This window comes from Salmo salar, chromosome ssa09, assembly GCF_905237065.1.
Source record: "Salmo salar chromosome ssa09, Ssal_v3.1, whole genome shotgun sequence".
NCBI classification, from domain to species: domain Eukaryota; kingdom Metazoa; phylum Chordata; class Actinopteri; order Salmoniformes; family Salmonidae; genus Salmo; species Salmo salar.
In genome coordinates, this window is record NC_059450.1 from 82446191 (window position 1) to 82469740 (window position 23550).

Sequence of the window (23550 nt, forward strand, 5' to 3'; positions counted from 1 at the left end):
GGTTACTGCAATGTCTGACAATGTGCAGAACACTCACAGAATACACTCTTGCATAAACTGATTTTATTAAAAAATACATTTATTGACAATAGTACAGTTAGTAGAAACAATGGAAACCTATGTCACTACATAATGGGTACATTTACAGAGGATCATTCTGTTGATATTTTTATAAGCTACAACACCAGCTACATATGTCTGCAGCCTGATCTAGGCCCTCGGGGACATAATGTGCTCTGCTCTTTTGTTCCACGTTTAATTAACCTAACTCAACTTAAATCGATCAAGTCAAATCAAATGTAAAAAAAATAATGTTTTTGCAGTAAATTATCATGACATGATATGATATAGTATAACCTCAGCCACTTATCTTTCAAGAAGATCAAATGAAAATGTACATCAAAATCATCTAAACTAAGATTGTTCAGGATTTCTCAATACCGGAGGTTGAGGTGGAACTCTGAGATCATCATCATACCACAGGTCTCAATACCGGAGGTTGAGGTGGAACTCTGAGATCATCGTCATACCACAGGTCTCAATACCGGAGGTTGAGGTGGAACTCTGAGATCATCGTCATACCACAGGTCTCAATACCGGAGGTTGAGGTGGAACTCTGAGATCATCATCATACCACAGGTCTAAGAGCTCTATCAGTGAATTAACTGCAACTGAACACCCTAAAATACTTCACTAACTAGGGTTGTAAAAATCTGGTAACTTCCCCAAAACTCCTAGGTATTTCAGAAATCCTAGTTGGAGGATTTCCTGCTTATTCCCCCCTGATTCCAGGAATCTTCCAACAGGCATTTCTGGAAAACCTGGGAATTTGGAAAAAGTTACATGATTTTTGCCTCTGCTGCTCCAAGAGAAGAATGTTAAAAAGCAATATCTCTCTCACTGCTCATCCATATCAAACCCCATACATTGGTTGTGAAACCAAGGTAGAGTTACAAAGTAGACATAATAAACTTTTTGGACACAAAACGAGAGGAGGAGAGGGGAGGGGAGGAGAACCTTTAAATACTGATCAAGCTCCGACTTGGAGTAGAATATTAATGCAAAAAAGCATGGAACATTTAAACATTGAAAGACCAGTTTAACTTGAATCTGTTGAATAATGTCATTAACTGTCACTTTCCCTGGGATATTATCCTGCAAAACATGTACAGTACATCTTGTATGTGATGCTAAGAAACTATTCAGAAAAAGAAGGGACTAGCATCAAATGAGAAGGGCGACTCTAGGTGGCCTGTAGAGCACATTTTGTCAAGAAATGGCAAATTTCAAGACAGTCCAGTCCACCGTCTAGCAATAACAGACAAAAAATCTCCCAAAGGACTTAAGAAGATATGTAACACTTGCACAAAAAAAATACAGCAATGCAAAAACGGTCTTTCTATGGAATGTGATATCAAACACTGAACAAGCAATTCTCTTATTCACTCCACTTCGATTTCATACAATCTTCACGACACGATTGTAAAAACGATTATGACGGCAACACATCCAAGTAATCAGAATAGAACATTTATAAAGACTAGTTAAAGTTGTGTTCGATTAGAACAACAACAAGTCCTGTTGCAAGAACATTAAGACAAAAAGTCAAATAGAGCACAAACAAAATCATTAGTACCATTATGGAAAACACACGTCAGATGAACATTTCAGGAATACCATTCAACAGATAAACATTTCAGAAATACCATTCACCAACAGTTAAATCACATTTGTGATTGTAATAAATTGATATGCACACATAACATGATGCATGTGCATATATATGCCAAGAATGAAATGAATACTCTGTGTGTGTGTGTATGTTAGTATGTCTGTTTACGTTTGTACAGAATGTACATTCAGAATGTGGCCACTATTTAGAAGCGAATTAATGGTTTAGTGTACATGTCATTAACCCTGGATAGAGTTAGTTTTAGAGTTTCTACACTAAGACAATAGATTCCAACAGCAAACTTCCTGTATAAACTGACTTAGGGTACACAGTGACTTTACAGAAAAAGACATAGAATGTTAGGCCAAAACCAAATACAAAGCCATTCCATAGTTAGTCCATGACCCTAATTGTAATAGGAAATGCAAAACCTGTCATTTCCTGTCTTCTGTCTCTTCTTGTAGACTGTTGGAGATGCCTCCACACCTTTCTGACCAATCAGCCTTTCCTACTTGGTCACATCGTCATGGAGACGGACATCATAATGAGCCCACCTCACTGCTCCAAGTCACATGACCATTGATACAGTATACTGCAGCTCCACTGGGAGAATGGCATGTGACTGAGGCCCAAATGGCATGTAGCTGTATAAACAGATGTAGGATCTTAATTTGACCAGTATTGCCACAGCAAAATAATCCTGCAGCAACAGGATTTGAACGTTTAGTCCATAATGTTGCTTGATCGGTGGTTAGTTTATTAGCTGGCCAAAAGTAGGCTACATGAAAAGTGCAATACTGTTAATATAACCGTGTGTTAGTGTGGGATTTCAGGGAATTTATGTAAATCAAGAAGTTCATCTGCATTTCCTGTGGTTCAGGAAAATCCTCAGCAACAAAAGACTGATCAAATTAAGCTCCTAATTCTGTAGTGTATTTAGGGATAGCTGCTGTGTGCTTGTAGTGTGTCTGTGTCTTGGCTGGGGCTGTGGGCCACCAGGTGACCTTCTAGAGTCTGTGTGGATCCCTGATCTTTCTTTAACACTGGCTGGTCTTCTCTGGACCCTTGTTCTTCTTCTCCTGCTTGGCACTGCTGCTGAGGGAGTCCTGGAGCCTGCGCTGGCGCTCCACACTGTGCCACATTCCGTAGCCAAAGTAGATGAGGAAACCTGGAGGGAGGAAGACAGGGTGACCGAGAAGGCCTGGTTACAAAAGGGTTGCCCATCTGCAGGCCTGGGATGAGCCAGCAGGTGGACATGTAGATAGATTCACCTCAATGTGTTTGAGGCTTCAGAGATGTTGGAGGGCGGCACCTACCCACAGCCATCCATATGGAGAAGCGTATCCAGGTGTCTCCACTCAGCTGGACCATGAGGTAAACATTGACAAATATACTCAGGATGGGAAGAAATGGGATGAGTGGAACCTGTATGAATAGACAACAGAGTCTAACCATCAGTAACACAGTTTATTGTATCCTCCAACTGCAACCTGAGAGCCTGAAACTGACATGGTATGAAATCATTGTACATCATTTTTTGAAAACTGAGGGGTCATGGTGCAGTAGGCTGATTCTGCCTAAAAATATAGTCATCTGTATAGATACCATGAAGGAGACCTTCCTGCTGGTTTGAGGCTGTTGACAGATGAGAACCACACAGCCAATGAAGACCACCAGGGACAGGGCCAGACAACACAGGATCCAGGTCTCCATGAGAATGATGGCATATCCATGGTAGGTGGTCAGAGCACTGATCACACACACCACTAACACTGTGGACAGACAATACACAGACTTAAATAATTATCTAAGGCAATGAGTTGTCCATCACTGGTGAGACAACATCAGATACAAACATTGTAACATTGTGAACATTTCAAATGGCCGTCATGGAGTTTAAGAATAGATCAGCGATGCAATGCATACCTAAGAGGCAGACTGCCATGTTGACCACAGAGGAGGATTGTTCGGTGGGTACCAGTGGAGGTTTGAGCACTGTCTGCAGGGTGGAACTTCCTTCCTTCAGCATGTTGATGTGGGACTCAGACTCCGTCAGCTCCGACTCCCCTTCCGGTGATGTCAGGCAATCCTTCTCCCTGTTACAGCCCGGCTTTCCATAGAGCAGGTCCGGCTGGTACCTGAAAGACATGACAGACACTTATTTTGTCTTATTTAGTTTCACAACCAAAAGACAGGAACATTAGTGGTTTGGCATTGTATTTGGTGGGTTTGCTATTAAATCTCTTAGATGTAAAGTCCTGTTTAGGGGACCTGCGTGGTTCTGGTACCGGTTCCGACTGAGATTTTCACTTAGAAATTGATCTGTGGACACCATAGATCGAAATGGCTTGCATTGAGCGGTAGCCCGTGATTCTCAATGACACAGGAGTATGTCCACAGACAGAAGGGGAAACCCAGACACGTCACCGGGGCTATAAAGCTGAAGCATTCATTTAGAATGTTTTCTCACCACCATTTATGGTAGTGAGAGGAAGTCCAGTTGCGGGTAGTGGATTAGGATGGAACCAAGTGAAACTGGCCCGATATTCTGGTAATTTTCTCATCGATGAAACAGCTGATCTCAAAACATTTTTCTGTTCCCAAAACTACAATCTGTTACAACCACAGTGCACTAAGTTTTATAGACTTGACACTTTGCCAAAGTAAAAAAAAATGGCATTGTTTAGAAGGAGGAAAGGGGGATACCTAGTCAGTTGTACACCTGAATGCATTCCACTGAAATGTGCCTTCTGCATTTAACCTAACCCCTCTGAATCAGAGAGGTGCCAAGGGCTGCTTTAATCAACATCCACATAACAGTGCTTTGCTCAGGGGCAGAACAACTGTTTTTTATCTTGTCAGCTTGGGGATTCGATCCAGCAACCTTTCGGTTACTGGCCCAAAACTCCTACCTGCCAGGCTACCTGCCACCGAGCGCAAGGCCAAATTGAGTTTGTGCACACGCACAGTTCACAGTGGAGGCGTTCTATAATGGGAATATGCAAATACATGCTATAACGCGCTAATAGGATCTAGCTAGCTCGTTGCTTGGCTCTGCCCACCTCCTTGCTTGTTCTGCCCACCTCTTTGCTTGTTCTGCCCACTATGACTCCTTTTCTCCCACTGCAAACGTCAAAGATTAACTATCTTGGGTTAGTTATGAATGCACTATATCCCGAAAAGTATTTGTACACCTGTTTGTCGAACACCTAATTCCAAAATCATGGGCATTAATATGGAGTTGGTCCCCCCTTTGCTGCTATAACAGTCTCCGCTCTTCTGGATAGGCTTTCCACTAGATGTTGGAACATTGCTGCAGGGACTTGCTTCCATTCAGCCACGAGCATTAGTGAGGTCGGGCAATGATGTTGGGCAATTAGGCCTGGCTCGCAGTCGGCGTTCCAGTTCATCCCAAAGGTATTCAATGGAGTTGAGGTCAGGGCTCTGTGCAGGCCAGTCAAGTTCTTCCACACCAATCTCGACAAACCATTTCTGTATGGACCTCGCTTTGTGCACAGGGGCACTGTCATGCTGAAACAGGAAAGGGCCTTTCCCAAACTGTTGCCACAGAGTTGGAAGTACAGAATCGTCTAGAATGTCATTGTATGCTGTAGCATTAAGATTCCCGGAACTAAAGGGCGTAGCCAGAACCATGACAAACAGCCCTAGACCATTATTCCTCCTCCACCAAACATTACAGTTGGCACTATGCATTCGGGCAGGTAGCGTTCTCCTGGCATCCGCCAAACCAAGATTCGTCCATCGGACTGCCAGATGGTGAAGCGTGATTCAACACTTCAGAGAACATGTTTCCACTGCTCCAGAGTGCAATGGCTGCGAGCTTTACACCACTTCAGCCGACGCTTACCATTGCGAATGGTGATCTTAGGCTTGTGTGCTGCTGCTCAACCATGGAAACCCATTTCATGAAGCTCCCGACGAACAGTTATTGTGCTGAAGTTGCTTTCAGAGGCAGTTTGGAACTTGGTAGTGGGTGTTGCAACCGAGGACAGACGTTTTTTAAGCACAACACGCTTCAGCACTCGGTGGTCCTGTTCTGTGGCTTACCACTTAGCGACTGAGCGGTTGTTGCTCCTAAACGTTTCCACTTCACAAAACAGTTCTTATTTCATTAATGGTGGTCGGACCCATCTATGGGAAGCTAGACTTTGCCTTCAAAATAAAGTATGTCATTGATTGCAAATGAATACAAATAGTAGAATTATGCCATAATTGAATAGGTCATGCTAAACGAGGTTGGAATGTTGTTATATGAAATCAACAAAAGACAATAATTTGTTAATTTGACAAAAATCTGTTGAAATCACACTGGATGTATTAAACTTTATAATTGCATTGGGGACATACTTATTTCACTGTACAGCCTTACCTATAGATTGTTGATCAATGACATGGGGTATCAGTCTATTCAGTGACACCCAGAGAACATTAGCGTCGTAGCTCTTATTGCAGGACTCTGAAACAACTGTGAATTGAGCCACATGTATTGTCTATGTGTATTGAACAATATTCCAGAGGAAAAACAATACAACGTGGGTGTTTTGGAGTCTGATAACTCTGAGGAGGACGTTGGGAAAAAATATCTTGGGTATTGAGTGATACCCCATTTCATTGATCCCCAATCCTTAGGTAAAGCTGTACAGTGTAATATGAATGTCAATACACACAATGGGCTGACTGGGGAGGTGGTTTCACACAGTCACAGTCACGCGATAAGAGCTACAACGCTAATATTTGTATAAACTCTTCACAGTTGTGTTCTGTGGTAGTCACCAAGTAGACTGATAACCCATTTCATTGCTTCACATTCCAACCTTGTTTAACATTATCTAGTCTAAATATGGCTTGATTCCACCAATTGTAACCTTCTGCCTCACTTTCAAATAGTACTTTTATGTTGAAGGCGACCCGCAAATTCCACTGTTGTGCCTAATCCTTATTGTGGCTAGGTTCACAACACATAACCCGGTCCGGTCGAGCTTCACTAGCCAGATGAAGCTAGCTGGCTGCTAATAACGATAGCTTTGGGCAACAGGGTTTAGTAGCTAAAGCTAGCTAGCTACCCTAGAAGTTGCGGTCGAACAAATGATGCTTTATTATTAACACGGTAGTGTAAACACATCGTTCGTGGCCGGTGTTTGCTTGTTTGCAGACTTTTTTTGTAGAGCTTTGACAGTTCTACTGATAGTAGTGGTGGCGCTTGGATTGCACGTGCAAATTCAGAACACATACATTTTATAATAGAACTTGTTATTTGACGTGTCAAAATAAAACGTATTTAATGCGTCAAATAGTGTTATTTGACGTGTATCTTTTTTGATATGCAAAGACCCAAACGGGGCTCCATAGTGAAACACATTATGTTCATACAGGTGGGCATTGTTTGGTCCTCTTCACCCTGTGTCGCATGGTGGGCCCCTAGTCAACATCTGACAGATACTTGAGTGCATTGCTTCCTGAGTACATGCTGATATTTACTCAAACTTTCTAAACATACAAGATTCATCTGGCTTTGTCATAATTTGGATGTTTTTCCGAAATACTTCCCGAAAGAAATTTAGGCTATGTTGACCAAGAAACACGTTGTTCTGTTTCTGTTTGGAGTCAAAGGGTTATTTCCCTGGAAGATATTCATCTTAACTTCACAGCCTACAACTCTAAACAGGATGGTGTGTTTCTAGAATCTCGATTCGCATGCAACGAAAGGTTGAGTAAACAGCAGCGTGAACTCAAGAAGTCATTTCACTACTTCCACACAAAGGAAGCATTCAGACCGATTACATCATAGCTCTGATTCAATAACACAAGCTGCATATTACTCTAACAGGGTAATGATATTTGCTTTATTTTCCCCACAAGCACGGCTACCTACACTGCGGCTGTGTCAATTGTATCAAGTTCCTTCACCCCACTGAATCAAGCTGCCTCGCTATAGGTCTTAGGGTGGATTGATAATAATATAGTTATTTAGCATTACCAGATGCTTTTATCGGAAGTGACTTTCAGTTACCACACATATTCAAGTCGTTCTTGAATTTCAATGGGATTTGGGCATGGCATTTTGAGAGAAAAAAAGATGTTCATTATTCTAGATGTTTATTTAAATGTATTTGGGTACATCTTCCCATTCTAAATCCACTAATATGGCAGCGTAATGACTTTAAATCATTTTTACCATTATGATAACATTGTGCCACCAGTTGGAGTAGTAACACCAGTGACGGTAACACCAATTACACATTTTAGGTAATTGAGGATTTTCTTAAATAGAGACCACATATGCTAAAATCTTAGGCCATTAACCTTTTAAAATAATTTCCTAAAGTGATATGGTTAATCATGTTGCTTACAATGTGATTGTCCTTCATTTAAATTGAGTAACACCAATTACACTTTTTATTTAGACACCAAAATATCAGTGGAATCCTAAAATGTATGACATACTAAAAGTGTTTGATTAGGTAATAATTTTCTTTAATATAGACCCTTCCACTGATAGCAATGTGCCACTGGAGAGAATGCTCAATGTCTGTTTATATCTTTGTAATGAGTGATTTTCAAGATGGTAACAACAATGACATTAAACTAAGAGACACATTATATTTGTAAAAAAAAAATATATATATATATATATATATATATTTGAATAGCCTTTGTTCTTATTGATCTATGCAATATAATACATACTTTTGTTTATTTTCTAGCATTCAAAATGTTAGATAGAAATCTTTAAATCCCCAAAACACTCATTACTACTGGGACAAGCCAATTTGCTTGCCCTTAGTACTTTAAACAATGCATTAAGGTAACATTTTGAATGACTTGCATTGTGTTTCATAATTAATAAACAGTTCAATATAGACAAAAACATGTATAATGTGCAACTATTTGTAAAACTGTGCAACTATGGTTGCAAAGCCGAAAGACGCTAATGCCAATGCAATTCAAGAATGACCTATTTAGTATATCTGGCCTTTGTAGGAATCACACCCACGAAGCTGGTGTTTCCAGCACCATGCTCCCACCAACTAAGCCACTGGAGAACATCCGTTTTTAATTAGATAGAAATTAAACATAATAGTTAGGTTAATAGCTGCAGCAGCCCTGGGGATGTGTCCAACCATCACTCACCTGAGAATGAGAACACAAGCAGCAACAAGGGAGTAGGCTAGGAGGGTTCCAATAGACATCATGTCTACTAAGGCTTTTAGGTCAAACAGGAAAGCCATGATCGCTGAGGAATGTGGATGAGACAGACACAAGTCAGATACAAATGTTCATTGTTCATACTTATTCATGACTAATAATGATTACATTAAGAGTTCAATGAACCAAAATACAACACAACCACAACCCCACTCATTACATCCTTATACAGCATATTACAGAGAATTAGACAGTCATTAATAAAGCAGGTTTCTAATCTATTATCCCAACCAACAGTAGAAAGTGTTTTGGTGATGCACCATACAGTCCATGATTGCTATTACAGACAGTCACAGACACAGGTGTTTAGGTGCCTTCAACTAAAAACTCTCTCAGGGTTCAAATGAAAACTAAGACTGGATCCCAAACGGCAACCTAGTCTGGGGAGTTGGTGTGAGGTGGTCTGGGGAGTTGGTGTGAGATGGTCTGGGGAGTTGGTGTGAGATGGTCTGGGGAGTTGGTGTGAGATGGTCTGGGGAGTTGGTGTGAGATAGTCTGGGGAGTTAGTGGGGAGTTGGTGTGAGGTAGTCTGGGGAGTTGGTGTGAGGTAGTCTGGGGAGTTGGTGTGAGATAGTCTGGGGAGTTGGTGTGAGATAGTCTGGGGAGTTGGTGTGAGGTAGTCTGGGGAGTTGGTGTGAGATAGTCTGGGGAGTTGGTGTGAGATAGTCTGGGGAGTTGGTGTGAGATAGTCTGGGGAGTTGGTGTGAGATAGTCTGGGGAGTTGGTGTGAGATAGTCTGGGGAGTTGGCTCAGCTCCCTCTCTTGTATCTCAGCACCTGACCACAGTAAGGGACTGATCACCTCTGCATGGTTCAAACATAGACCAGCGGTATGTCAGGAGACGCTGCTCACAACAAACCCCAACCCCTACCATCCCTCTACCAGGCACTGTGTATTCTACTGGGTCTACCCGCTGGTACCAGCTGCTCTCTGTGCCCGGCCCAAGCCCCACTCCCACCTTAACATGTCCTTAGCACCCTTTGTAAAATAGTTATTCTGACCTCAATGGGACTTCCTGGATGAATAAAGATTTCATAATAAATATAGAAAAAACACCTGCTGGCATCAAAGTCCCTCAACCCTGCACACTGCAGTCAGCCATCTCACTGGGAGAAACCCTGCAGACAGCACTATATGCCTTAACCTTATAGCCTGATAACCTGATACACTTATAGCCTGATAACCTTATAGCCTGATAACCTTATAGACTGATAACCTGATAACCTTATAGCCTTAGCCCTAGTCTCAGTGAGCAGAGTAGAGACACACACCCATGGACTATACTGAACCTGGAGAAGCTTTCATCTATCAAATGGGTCTGCTGACTGCAGGGCTACAGCACGACTTTGGTCCTCTATAGATCTGATGACTGCAGAGTTACAGCATGACTTTGGTCCTCTATAGGTCTGCTGACTGCAGGGTTACAGCACTATTCTGGTCCTCTGTAGGTCTGCTGACTGCAGGACTACAGCACGACTCTGGTCCTCTATAGGTCTGCTGACTGCAGGGTTACAGCACTATTCTGGTCCTCTATAGGTCTGCTGACTGCAGGGTTACAGCACGACTCTGGTCCTCTATAGGTCTGCTGACTGCAGGGTTACAGCACTATTCTGGTCCTCTATAGGTCTGCTGACTGCAGGGTTACAGCACTATTCTGGTCCTCTATAGGTCTGCTGACTGCAGGGTTACAGCACTATTCTGGTCCTCTATAGGTCTGCTGACTGCAGGGTTACAGCACTATTCTGGTCCTCTATAGGTCTGCTGACTGCAGGGTTACAGCACTATTCTGGTCCTCTATAGGTCTGCTGACTGCAGGGTTACAGCACTATTCTGGTCCTCTATAGGTCTGCTGACTGCAGGGTTACAGCACGACTCTGGTCCTCTATAGGTCTGCTGACTGCAGGGTTACAGCACTATTCTGGTCCTCTATAGGTCTGCTGACTGCAGGGTTACAGCATGACTCTGGTCCTCTATAGGTCTGCTGACTGCAGGGTTACAGCACGACTCTGGTCCTCTAGGGTTGGATTTTGTCTGTCTTCTGATCAGAGATTGATAGGCCTGGTTGGGTAACCCACTGTGTGGCTTCTCTGATAAATGAATTGATCAGTTAGGAGCAACAGAAGGCTTCAAAAGCGTAGAGGACTGGAGCTGTGTACCCCAGCTCTACTGACAATTAGGCCTACTTCTATGCCTAACTGAATGGATGGGGCAAGTCCATCAAGAGAGTTTGATTGATGTGAAAGGAATTTTCCATCATGCTTCCACCACCAGCAGCACATCATTGGCATGCATTCATCACCAGTGCAGAATCAGATGCACAATATTGACCCAACGATGACACAACGTAACCACAGCAGACGAGATGCCACACAAGGCCTCCTCAGGAGCTTACCCGCGGTAGTGCCCGCCGCCATGGTGGCAGCCACAGGCGACTGGCGCTTACTCACTTGGGAAAGAAATTTGAACAGTAAGCCATCTCGTGCCATGGCAAAGAGAATGCGGGGCAGAGGGAACATGGAGCCCAACAGGCTAAGGAGAGAGAGGGGTCAGGGTTCAAACACAAGACACTTTGAGAAGGAATGGACACCTGCACAACTGTGAAAGTCTACGTCTGTACCAAGCCCACAAAACTCTGACCAAATAGAATAGAAGCTTCAACAGATGTTTTGACCAATCATAATTAATGAAAACATGGGTTGGGGGGACATTTTGGTGAATATTGACAAAGTCACCGGACTTGTTACTCTCCTTTTGGGCAAGGATGATTTTATCTGCATAATTTCCTTTCACAGTTGATTGGTGGATACAGTTTCAGCAGCAGTGATGTCAAAGCACTTTCCCCAGCTCTCACCTGCAACTACACCGGAGCTCATTGTGGCAATAAGCGGGGTCTTCGTCTTAGGATTGATTCGGGCTAAGGCTTTGAAAAGCACCCCATCCTCTGCCATAGCATAGATTACACGTGGCATAGGGAAAATGGAACCCAGCAGACTGCATGGAACAGCAGAGACATGCACAAGGACCAACACGTTAGAAGCCCCCAACACACACAGACACTTACACAATACACACCCACACACTCACTGTACACACAGGAAAGTCATTTCACCAAAGCTAAAGAGCATAATCACAGAGACAGTGTATTTCTTGTCTTATGGCCCCATTCTTCCAACTGTTGCTGACAGCATCCCCACTATATCACCTTTCCTGAAGCTCTCTGAAGGTTATTGCAAATAGGATATTGCTCAGGTGTTATTTTGCAGCATTTAAAAGGCCTGAAGGAAGACCCAGAGGACCCAGAAGACCCAGAGGAGAGGAGAGTTATTGATATATTAATAGGCAATACGCTTAATGCCAACATGTATATCAGGGTTCCCCAATAGGATGGCCGGCAGGTTATTTTATTTGCCCCCTCACCCCCAAGTTTTCAGAGCAAAAACAATAAAAATTATTGTTGGTCATAAGACTATAAAATCACCAGGAAATCTGAAAAAAAAGATAGAAAATCTGTTCCCAATTATTCCCATGCATAAATAGAGAGGCATCTGTGATCGTATCCCAATGTAATCAATCAATATTTGAAATTATTCTGTTTTTGTCAAGTACTATACAGTGCATTCGGAAAGTATTCAGACCCCTTGACTTTTTCCACATGTTGTTACATTACAGCCTTATTCTAAAATGGATGAAATCGTTTTTCCCCCTCATCCATCTACACACAATACCCCATAATGACAAAGTGAAAACAGGTTTGTAGAATTTTTTGCAAGTGTATTAAAAATAAAAATCAGAGATACCTTATTTACATAAGTATTCAGATCCTTTGCTATGAGACTCAAAATTGATCTCAGGTGCATCCTGTTTCCATTGATCGTCCTTGAGATGTTCCAACAACTTGATTGGAGAACACCTGTGGTAAATTCAATTGATTGGACAGGATTTGGAAAGGCACACACCTGTCTATATAAGGTCCCACAGTTGACAGTGGATGTCAGAGCCAAAACCAAGCAATGAGGTCAAAGGAATTGTCCGTAGAGCTCCAAGACAGGATTGTGTTGAGGCACACATCTGGGGAAGGGTACTAAAAAATGTTTGCAGCATTGAAGGGCCCCAAGAACACACTGGCCTCCATCAATCTTAAATGGAAGAAGTTTCTAACCACCAAGACTCTTCCTAGAGCTGGCCGCCCAGCCAAACTGAGCAAGCAGGGGAGAAGGTCCTTGGTCCAAGAACCTGATGGTCACTCTGGCAGAGCTCCAGAGTTCCTCTGTGAAGATGGGAGAACCTTCCAGAAGGACAACCATCTCTACAGCACTCCATCAATCAGGCCTTTATAGTAGAGTGGCCAGACAGAAGCCACTCCTCAGTAAAAAGGCACATGACAGCCCGCTTGGAGTTTGCCAAAAGGCACCTAAATACTCTCATACCATGAGAAACAAGATTCTCTGGTCTGATAAAACCAAGATTAAACTCTTTGGCCTGAATGCCAAGCATCTCATCTGGAGGAAACCTGTGGTATTGTGTGTAGATTGATGAGAACATTTTAAAAAAATTAAAAAGTAGAATAAGGCTGTAACGTAACAAAATGTGGAAAAAGTGAAGTGGTCTGAATACTTTCTGAATGCACTGTATTGCGCAATAATTACTTAAGTAGAGTTGTCAGAGATTGATGTATTGATGTGATGTGTGAGTTACAGTATGAGTCTCTATAGTGGGAAGCTCAGGACCCAGGAAGGAACTCAGTGAACCAAATGATAAGACAGAAACAAGTCAAACAGCCAATATCATCAACCCAGAGATATAGCACATCAAGACAGGCAGTTCTCTCAAAACAATATGACTGCAGCTTGGCAAGTAGGACAATTAGCAATGAGAATCAATCCAACACATAGACAGTCATTGTAGATTTCACATTATTTTGGGTTGTCTTGATAATAATGCTCAATGTTATAGATTTGTTTGAACTCTTTAAAAAATATTTTTTCCCTAATGAAACCCAAAGAAATCTAGTTAAAACACTAAAACAATTAAAAACCTGTTATTCCATTTATTACTTTGTCTTTATTGAGTCTCATCACATTTGACCTAACGGAAAGCTACACGGTAAGCATCCTGTGAATAGCATCACATTCAAGCATGCATAGGAAATGTCCATTACCTGGTTGACAGGGCACACAGTGACCCCACAGCCACCAGATATTTAGCTGGGCCCCAGCCCACATACTCAAAGGCCATGGGCAAGGGGCTCTTCTCATCCAGTAGGTAGTAGGGCATCATGAGGGTGAGGGCAGCAGACACACCGAAGTACGCCAGAAAGCACACCGTCAGAGACACCACGATGCCGATGGGAATGGCTTTTTGAGGGTTCCTTACCTCCTCACCTGGCGTACACACGCATACACAGATACAGGTCAAATTCAGATTCAGATCCCCCAGTGGTTTAGGTTGACCTCTGGGATTATTTGACTCTGCAACCATGTACCTTGTTGACCCATGATAGTGCATGTTTTGAGATGGAATGATCTACATTGATGATGGGTATTGTCTTAAAAGACACACCTGTTGTTGCGATGCAGTCAAATCCGACAAAGGCATAGAAGCAGGTGGCAGCTCCAGCCAGGGTCCCACTGAAGCCAAATGGCATGAAACCCCCTGCACCATAATCACTGGTCACATTAGCAGTCACAGACAGGTTCCTGGAATACATAAGGGGGGTAAACAGAGGGGCATACTGAAACGTTACTGACACATTTCAGTGTTCATAATATTAGTAGTGGGACATATGGTGATTGATTGTAAGCATATTCAAGTATAGAATATTATCATGCATAAAAGGATGCGTGCCTACAGAAAGTATTCACACCCCTGGACTTTTTCCACATTTTGTTGTTACAGTCAGAATAAAAAATTGATTAAATTGAGATTTTTTGTTTCTGGCTTACCTCATAATGTCAGTGGAATTATATTTTCAAAATGTTTACAAAATCTGAAATGTCTTGTCAATAAGTATTCAACCCCTTTGTTATGGCAAGCCTAAATAAGTTCAGGAGTAAACGTGCTGAACAAGTCGCATAATATCTTGCATGGACTCTGTGTGCAATAACAGTGTTTAACATGATGTTTGAATGACTACCTCATCTCTGTTCCCCACACATACAATTATCTGTAAGGTCCCCCAGTCAAGCAGTGAATTTCAAACAGATTCAACCACAAAGACCAGGGAAAGGGCACCTATTGGTAGAGGGGTCAAAATAAAATTTAAAAAAGCAGACATTGAATGTCCCTTTGAGAAAGGTGAAGTTATTAATTACACTTAGGATGGTGTATCAATACACCCAGTCACTACAAAGATAAAGGAGTCCTTCCTAACTCAGTTCTCAGAGAAGAAGGAAACCGCTCATGGATCTCACCATGAGGCCAATGGTGACTTTAAAACAGTTATAGAGTTTAATGGCTGTAATAGGAGAAAACTGAGGATGCATCAACAACATTGTAGTTACTCCACAATACTAACCTAAATGACAGAGTGAAAAGAAGGAAGCCTGTACAGAATATAAAAATTCCAAAACATACATCCTTTTTGCAACAAGGCACTAAAGTATCCCACTGAAGTTAAGCAGGGTTGGTCCTGGTCTGTCCCTGGGTGGGAGACCAGATTCTGCTGGAAGTGGTGTTGGAGGGCCAGTAGGAGGCACTCTTTCCTCTGGTCTAAAAAAATATCTCAATGCCCCAGGGCAGTGATTGGGGACATTGCCCTGTGTAGGGTGCTGTCTTTTGAATGGGACGTTAAACGGATGACCTGACTCTCTGTGGTCACTAAAGATCCCATGGCACTTATCGTAAGAGTAAGGCTGTTAACCCTGTCCTGGCTAAATTCACAATCTGGCCATCATACCATCATGGTCACCTAATCATCCCCAGCTTCCAATTGCCTCATTCGCATCCCCTCCTCTCCCCTGTAACTATTCCCCAGGTCGTTGCTGTAAATGAGAATGTGTTCTCAGTCAACTTACCTAGTAAAATAAGGGTTAAATATAAAAATATTTAAATAATTTAATACTGAATAATACTGAATACAAAGTGTTATGTTAGGGGCAAACCCAATACAACACATTACTGAGTGCCACTCTCCATATTTTCAAGCATAGTGGTAGCAGTATCATGTTATGGGTAATCTTTAAGGACTGGGGAGTTTTTAAAGATAAAAAAGAAATGGAATGGAGCTAAGCACAGGAACATCCTAGAGGAAAACCTGGTTCAGTCTGCTTTCCACCAGACACTGGGAGATGAATTCACCTTTCAGCAGGACAATAACCTAAAACACAAGACCAAATCTACACTGGAGTTGCTTACCAAGAAGACAGTGAATGTTCCTGAGTGGCCGAGTTACAGTTCGGATTTAAATCTGCTTGAAAATCTATGGCATAACCTGAAAATTGTTGTCTAGCAATGATCAACAACCAATTTGACAGAGCTTGAATAATTTTGGAAAAGAATAATGGGCAAATGTTGCACAATCCAGGTGTGGAAAGCTCTTAGAGATTTACCCAGAAAGAATCAGCCTGTAATCACTGCCAAAGGTGATTCTAACATGTATTGGCTCAGGGTGTTGAATACTTATCTAATCAATATATATTAGTGTTTTATTTGTCCTATTTTTTGTTATACAAATGTTAGAGTTTTGTCTTCCATTTTGTAGATCGTTGACACAAAATTACAATTAAATTCATTTTAATCCCACTTTGTAACACAACAAAATGTGGAAAAGTGAAGGGGTGTGAATACTGAAGGTACTGTACATACATATTGTATTTATTGAGATAGGACAGTGAAGAGGAGACAGGAAAGTAGGAGAGATTTTGAGTCATAAGAGCATGAATTGGACTCATGAACCTATGCTGACTCTGGTATACATGTGCCAGGGTCTGCAGCCAAACAGGCCACATTGATAAGAAATTTGTGAAACACTCAGTGTCCTCACAATAGCCAGGTCACCTCCAATCCTTACCGTTTAACAATGGTGACATTGATGAGAGTTTCTTCAGAGATTTTCCAGTTGAGTGGGTCTCCCTTCACGAAGCCGGAGACGATGACAAACAAGAGCACCAGCACGTTGACAGCAGTGAAGACCTTGTTCACCCAGGCTGACTCCTTCACTCCAAACGACAGGAGGCCTGAGTGAGGAAACAACAAAGAAGAATATAGAGTCCAACAAACTCCGCATCAGGGACTCAACTTACTAAATAAATACACAGTGTCATGTGCAGGGTTGGGGAGTAAATGATTACATGTAATCAGCTACATGTAATCGATTACAAAAAACCTGTAACTGTAATCAGTTACGTCACCAGCTAAAATATTGTAATCAGATCACAAATACTTTTGAAAACTAGATTACCACTTCTTTGATTACTTTTCAATTCAGCAAGGATGTTTGCGAAAAAATACATTGACAAGTTTAAGTTTGTTCCACCTGAGCGAGTCTGACCACAGATCAGAGACCACTATGACGACACACCAAATGTGTTTGATGGATAATTTTTGTCTTCTTCTAATGCTTCTTAAGGGGAAAGTAATCCAAAAGTAAATGAAAGTAATCACATTACATTACTGAGTTTGGGTAATCCAAAAGTAACGTTACTGATTACAATTTTGGACATGTAACTGTAACGGATTGCGTTTAGAAAGTAACCTACCCAACCCTGGGTTTGTGACATGAGTGTCCATGATATGTGAAGAATGTTACACACCTCCAGCCCATGTATTGAGTAAAGGTGAAATATTTATCTTACATCTTGTTAAATACCTACCAACTATGATCTGAGATGATGTTTTTAGTGTTACATTTCTGGTCATTTTGGCAGGTGATCCAAACCAAAAGGTCTATTATTATCATATCCTAACCCTAGGAAACTAACACCACTACTCCCAGTATCTAAGACCTTTAGAACAGCAAACATTGCATCGCTATGGAGGTTTGCCGGAGTAATCCAATCACTGCATTTGAGAATTTTTGGCTCAGCAGCAGTTAAAACACATGATGACTTTTAACAGTTTCTGATTGTTTCACAGAAAAGTCTTGTTGACATCTACACACAGTGTCCCTCTGAAAGTGGTGAACTCTCTAGCCATGTCAAGCTTCTGTGTAATGTGTAACAGTAGCTACAGAGGGCTTGTCAGTTCTCCTGAACAGAGAGGAGCACTGCCTGGGTAGCTCTGACACCGACACAAGGCAGACATTCAGGGAAAGAGGGCCTCTCCACCATGTGAGTACTACCACTCACCAAACAACGTTCTACCATTCCTTATTACATTGAAAATGTGGACCAAAAAATTGCTGCTTATACGAGTGCCCATTGATATGGAAAAAATACCCATTCCAATTTCTGTTGATATAAAGTTCTGACAGTCAGGGGATCAGATGTAGGGTGCGTCCCAAATGGCACCCTATTCCCTATATAGTGCACTACTTTTGACGAGGGCCCTATGGCCCTAAAGTAGTGCACTACAAAGAGAATAGGGTGCCATTTGGGACGCAACGGTAGAGTTCTAAACAGGAGCTCAGTTAGCCACAGTTGCTACAGTTCTTTACCTGACAGAAGTAGAATGAGACAGACTGCAAAGAAGTCTGGGTACTGAGCCAGGCCTGGAGAGTTCATGCTGAAGTAGGTCTTGCAGAACGTCTCAATGTGTCCTCCAATCAGCTCATCAAATGTCCCGCTCCAAGCCCTGGCCACACTGGAGGTGCCTGTGAGAGGGGAATATAGAGTAGAAATGTTCTACCTTTATGTTCCGTTAGCAGTCAAACTCAGCATAGTATCTGTTACTTCAAAATAAAAGTTCATGCGGGCAGTATAGTGTATTTAGACCGCTATAACAAACTTACCTATCACATAGGAGAGGATGAGGTTCCAGCCAGTGATGAAGGCCCACAGCTCTCCAACTGTTACATAGCTGTACAGGTAGGCTGAGCCAGTCTTGGGCACACGGGCTCCAAACTCAGCATAGCAGAGGCCCGCCATGACAGAGGCCAGGGCAGCAATGAGGAAGGAGACCACAATGCTGGGGCCTGAGTTTCCCTTGGCCACCTCTCCAGCCAGAACATAGACCCCGGCCCCCAGGGTGCTGCCCACGCCCAGAGCGATGAGGTCCACGGTACCCAGGCAGCGGCACAGCTTGGAATCCTCCAGACTGTTGAGATCCACCACCTTCCTCCTCACCAGGGAGCGGCCGAACGACAACACATGACCCATCATCCTGCCAGCAAGGACTGGGGAAGGGGAGAACATGGTTTAGTGTGTGTGTGTGTGGTTGTGTGTGGTTGTGTGTGTGTGTGGTGTGTGTGTGTGTGTGTGTGTGTGTGTGTGTGTGTGTGTGTGTGTGAGACAGTGTATGTATGTGTGTAACTGTGTGGGTGTGTAACTTTGTGTGCGTGTGTGTATAGTGCAGCACACACTATACGGTTTGATACAGAACACAGGCAAAGCTGAGGAAATGCATTTTCTTTATTATAGTACGGGTGGAGATAGGGACATGTCTCATCAAAGCTACAACTCCGGGGGGGGGGGGGGATCAAGCCAGTTGAGTTAACACCATGGTTACTATTGACGTTCTTGCTGTATATATTTGGATAGGGGCTCATTTTAGCATTCAGGAGGCAAATCCATTGTGAAGCCTGAAGTCTTTCAGCAGGCCAGTTTGTTTTGGCACGGGGCTTCCTCTGAGTTTGAGCAGCCCTTTCTAAAAAGTCCCCTCATAAATCCTATAGAAGAGCAGCCCTTTCTTAAAAGTCCCCTCATGAATCCTAAAAAAACGCCTCAAGCTGCAATTACATAACCTGGAAAATAAAAACGAGTACCTGATTTTGCCAGCTGAAAGCCGTTAAGAGCAAACCATTGATTAACCATGTCATGTGTGTCAGAAGATGAGAGTATTGGCCAACACTTTGCTGTCACTATAGCAGATCCTCATTGTAACCTCATTATAACCCTTTGTCTGGGGGTACGGTGCATGCAGACCTATACTGGGGTCAGAAATGGCACCCTATTCCCTTTATAGTGCACTACTTTTGACCAGGGACCATCAAAGGTAGTGCACTATAGAGGGAATATGGTGTCATTTGGGACGTATACCTAAAGACTCAAATGGCTGAACAGGGGGCCTGAGGGCACTCATATGATATAATAGGGCCATTACTTTGGCTCTGGTTACTAATTGCTGTACCATACATCTATAAAGAGAAAATGCGGAAGTTCAAACGCATAGCCTCGCTGGGCTTTAATGCAACACTGTCTCTTTGTATTACTTTGATTGTTGGGGAGCTTCGCAACAAAATCTTTCAACAAATGTATTTATATGCAGGTTTTTCATTTGATGTATTTGTCTATGTCTAGGAAGTGGAAAGAAATAACTGTTTGTACCTACTGCTCTCTAATGAATAGTTTCAGCTTGTGACTGAAGTTCAATCTTCTTTTCAACCAGCACATTTAGCATCTGTGATTTTAAAGAACACTGACTACCATCTCACTGTGTTTTTAATGAACACTGACTACCATCTCACTGTGTTTTTAATGAAAACTGACTACCATCTCACTGTGTTTTTAATGAACACTGACTACCATCTCACTGTGTTTTTAATGATCACAGACTACCATCTCACTGTGTTTTTAATGAACACTGACTACCATCTCACTGTGTTTTTAATGAACACTGACTACCATCTCACTGTGTTTTTAATGAACACTGACTACCATCTCACTGTGTTTTTAATGAACACTGACTACCATCTCACTGTGTTTTTAATGAACACTGACTACCATCTCACTGTGTTTTTAATGATCACTGACTACCATCTCACTGTGTTTTTAATGATCACAGACTACCATCTCACTGTGTTTTTAATGAACACTGACTACCATCTCACTGTGTTTTTAATGAACACTGACTACCATCTCACTGTGTTTTTAATGAACACTGACTACCATCTCACTGTGTTTTTAATGAACACTGACTACCATCTCACTGTGTTTTTAATGAACACTGACTACCATCTCACTGTGTTTTTAATGATCACAGACTACCATCTCACTGTGTTTTTAATGAACACTGACTACCATCTCGCTGTGTTTTTAATGAACACTGACTACCATCTCACTGTGTTTTTAATGAACACTGACTACCATCTCACTGTGTTTTTAATGATCACAGACTACCATCTCACTGTGTTTTTAATGATCACTGACTACCATCTCACTGTGTTTTTAATGATCACAGACTACCATCTCACTGTGTTTTTAATGAACACTGACTACCATCTCACTGTGTTTTTAATGAACACTGACTACCATCTCACTGTGTTTTTAATGATCACAGACTACCATCTCACTGTGTTTTTAATGAACACTGACTACCATCTCACTGTGTTTTTAATGATCACAGTCTACCATCTCACTGTGTTTTTAATGAACACTGACTACCATCTCACTGTGTTTTTAATGATCACAGACTACCATCTCACTGTGTTTTTAATGAACACTGACTACCATCTCACTGTGTTTTTAATGATCACAGTCTACCATCTCACTGTGTTTTTAATGATCACAGACTACCATCTCCCTTTGATAGAGGCTGCCATGTATTGCTAATACTTTATGTACTACCGTTATAAAAGCTGACATTGTAAGTAGTTATTACAACGTTTTAAGCAGTTATTACAACTTGTTAAGCAGTTATTACAACTTATTAAGCAGTTATTACAACTTGTTAAGCAGTTATTACAACTATGAGCTAACATTACAAGGCATACACGTATAATATCAAGTAGGCACAGAAGTCAATAAGTAGAATCAATAGATGGATATAGAGATAGATAGAATGCATGTTATGTCTAGAAGTATATGCAGACTCCTCATAACACACCACCTACCTGTCAAGAAGACAAAGACGAATCTATGGTATTCAAGTTTCAACTTTGTTAAATATGAAGACACTCAAAGGTCCTGTGCACCTCACGTGGACCGGACAGAAAACTTCCCTAGATTCTTCTCCAACAGGAAGTCACAGGGAAGCAGGCCACACAGGGAACGCATGGACTACAGACATAGACCAGGCTCTATGTAAAGTTCACTACCTCTGTCTGTTCACAGCTCATGTTCTCTGATATGTAAACCAGTGTAGAGTACTAGGCTATTTTTACTCCTCCCCTCGCTCCATCCCCAAAATATCTTTCTTCATAAGCTCTTCCTCTGCCATGCCCCTGGCCCAAGCTACTGAACCATCACCACTACGGTACAGTGACCCCCTCTCCCTCCCCCGAGGGGAGGGAGGGAGGGGGAGAGGGGGAGGGAGGGAGGGAGGGAGAGAGGGAGGGAGGGGGGAGGAGGGGAGGGGGAGAGGGGGAGGGAGGGAGAGAGGGAGGGAGGGAGGGAGGGAGAGAGGGAGGGGAGAGGGGGAGGGAGGGAGGGAGGGAGGGAGGGAGGGAGGGAGGGAGGGAGGGGGGAGGGGGAGAGGGGGAGCAGGCATCTTTCTCTCTCCCCTTTTTTACTTAAAAAATGTTATTTCTAATGCACACACATGCCAGACAGAACCCAGCTGCCTGGGTACTTACTGACCACTGATAAATGGTTAGGCATCTAACGTTGACAAACATTGAAACAGACACATCTGTTTGCTCAGTGCAGCCTAGGGGAGTGCTGCTAAAAGCATGGGTGCTGATTGGTCAATGGGGTGGAGGAGCTGCTAGTGCCAGAGGTATAGAGTCCTTTTAATGGAAGACAGTTGCACAATGTTCCCTTCGCAACTAGAGTCAAAGCTATCAAAGTATTGAATCAATACTATCATAGAGATCCGTTTACATAGTGTACTGTAAAATACAAAAAGCCCAAAACACATTCATATACTTGATTTATAGTTGAAAATATCACATATTTGCTGTCAAGTCAAACATTCTTTATATTTTCTAAGTTAACCATTTTTTAATGGTTGCAATTTGCATGTGAATTTCAAATGTGGTGCATCACCAGCGGAACCCAGCAGCAGACTGTAGTGGGAAGGTCACCGCTTACAGCCCAGAGAGATTCTCTCTCTCTCAGTTTGACTCTATGACTCCAACCATTCAGGCACTACTCTCTCAGTTTGACTCTATGACTCCAACCATTCAGGCACTACTCTCTCAGTTTGACTCTATGACTCCAACCATTCAGGCACTACTCTCTCAGTTTGACTCTATGACTCCAACCATTCAGGCACTACTCTCTCAGTTTGACTCTATGACTCCAACCATTCAGGCACTACTCTCTCAGTTTGACTCTATGACTCCAACCATTCAGACACTACTCTAACTGCTATAACCAATCACTCTCAGAAGAACCGAACAAAGGCCCGAATCAAGACACACACCATTGCCTTTCAGTGTTTCCAAACAAAAAAATACCAGTTTTACCAAGTTGTTATTCTTGAACCCACGTAAAAATAATGAAAGATGTTGAATGCATTATAAGAGCACATTCTATAGAGAATGGAGGTGGAAGAATAGGCTACTCCTGACCCCTATAAGTTAACACACAGTCATTTGGGGTCACATCCATGGTTCACATTCATCTGTAATGCTCTTTAGACATGATACAAGACTGTTCTATGTCATTATGTCCAGC

General features: G+C 42.3%; 1 protein-coding gene across 2 annotated transcripts; it reads right to left on the reverse strand.

Moving 5' to 3' along the window:
- Positions 1 to 48: 48 nt before the first annotated feature.
- Positions 49 to 22138, reverse strand: slc7a2 (solute carrier family 7 member 2). Of its 2 annotated transcripts, none has more exons than XM_014212822.2 (12): positions 21825 to 22138; positions 18786 to 19169; positions 18492 to 18647; positions 16908 to 17073; positions 14459 to 14595; positions 14058 to 14280; positions 11751 to 11890; positions 8825 to 8927; positions 3599 to 3810; positions 3278 to 3444; positions 2989 to 3097; positions 49 to 2840 (listed from the first exon to the last, which is right to left on the reverse strand). In XM_014212822.2, exons 2-12 carry the CDS (start codon positions 19153 to 19155, stop codon positions 2710 to 2712), a joined length of 1914 nt encoding a protein of 637 aa, XP_014068297.1. In that variant the 5' UTR covers positions 19156 to 19169; positions 21825 to 22138; the 3' UTR covers positions 49 to 2709. The 2 variants fall into 2 exon arrangements, with proteins under 2 accessions (XP_014068297.1, XP_014068298.1); XM_014212823.2 differs by lacking the exon at positions 11751 to 11890 and adding an exon at positions 11292 to 11428 and having other exon boundaries at positions 21825 to 22134.
- Positions 22139 to 23550: the final 1412 nt, after the last annotated feature.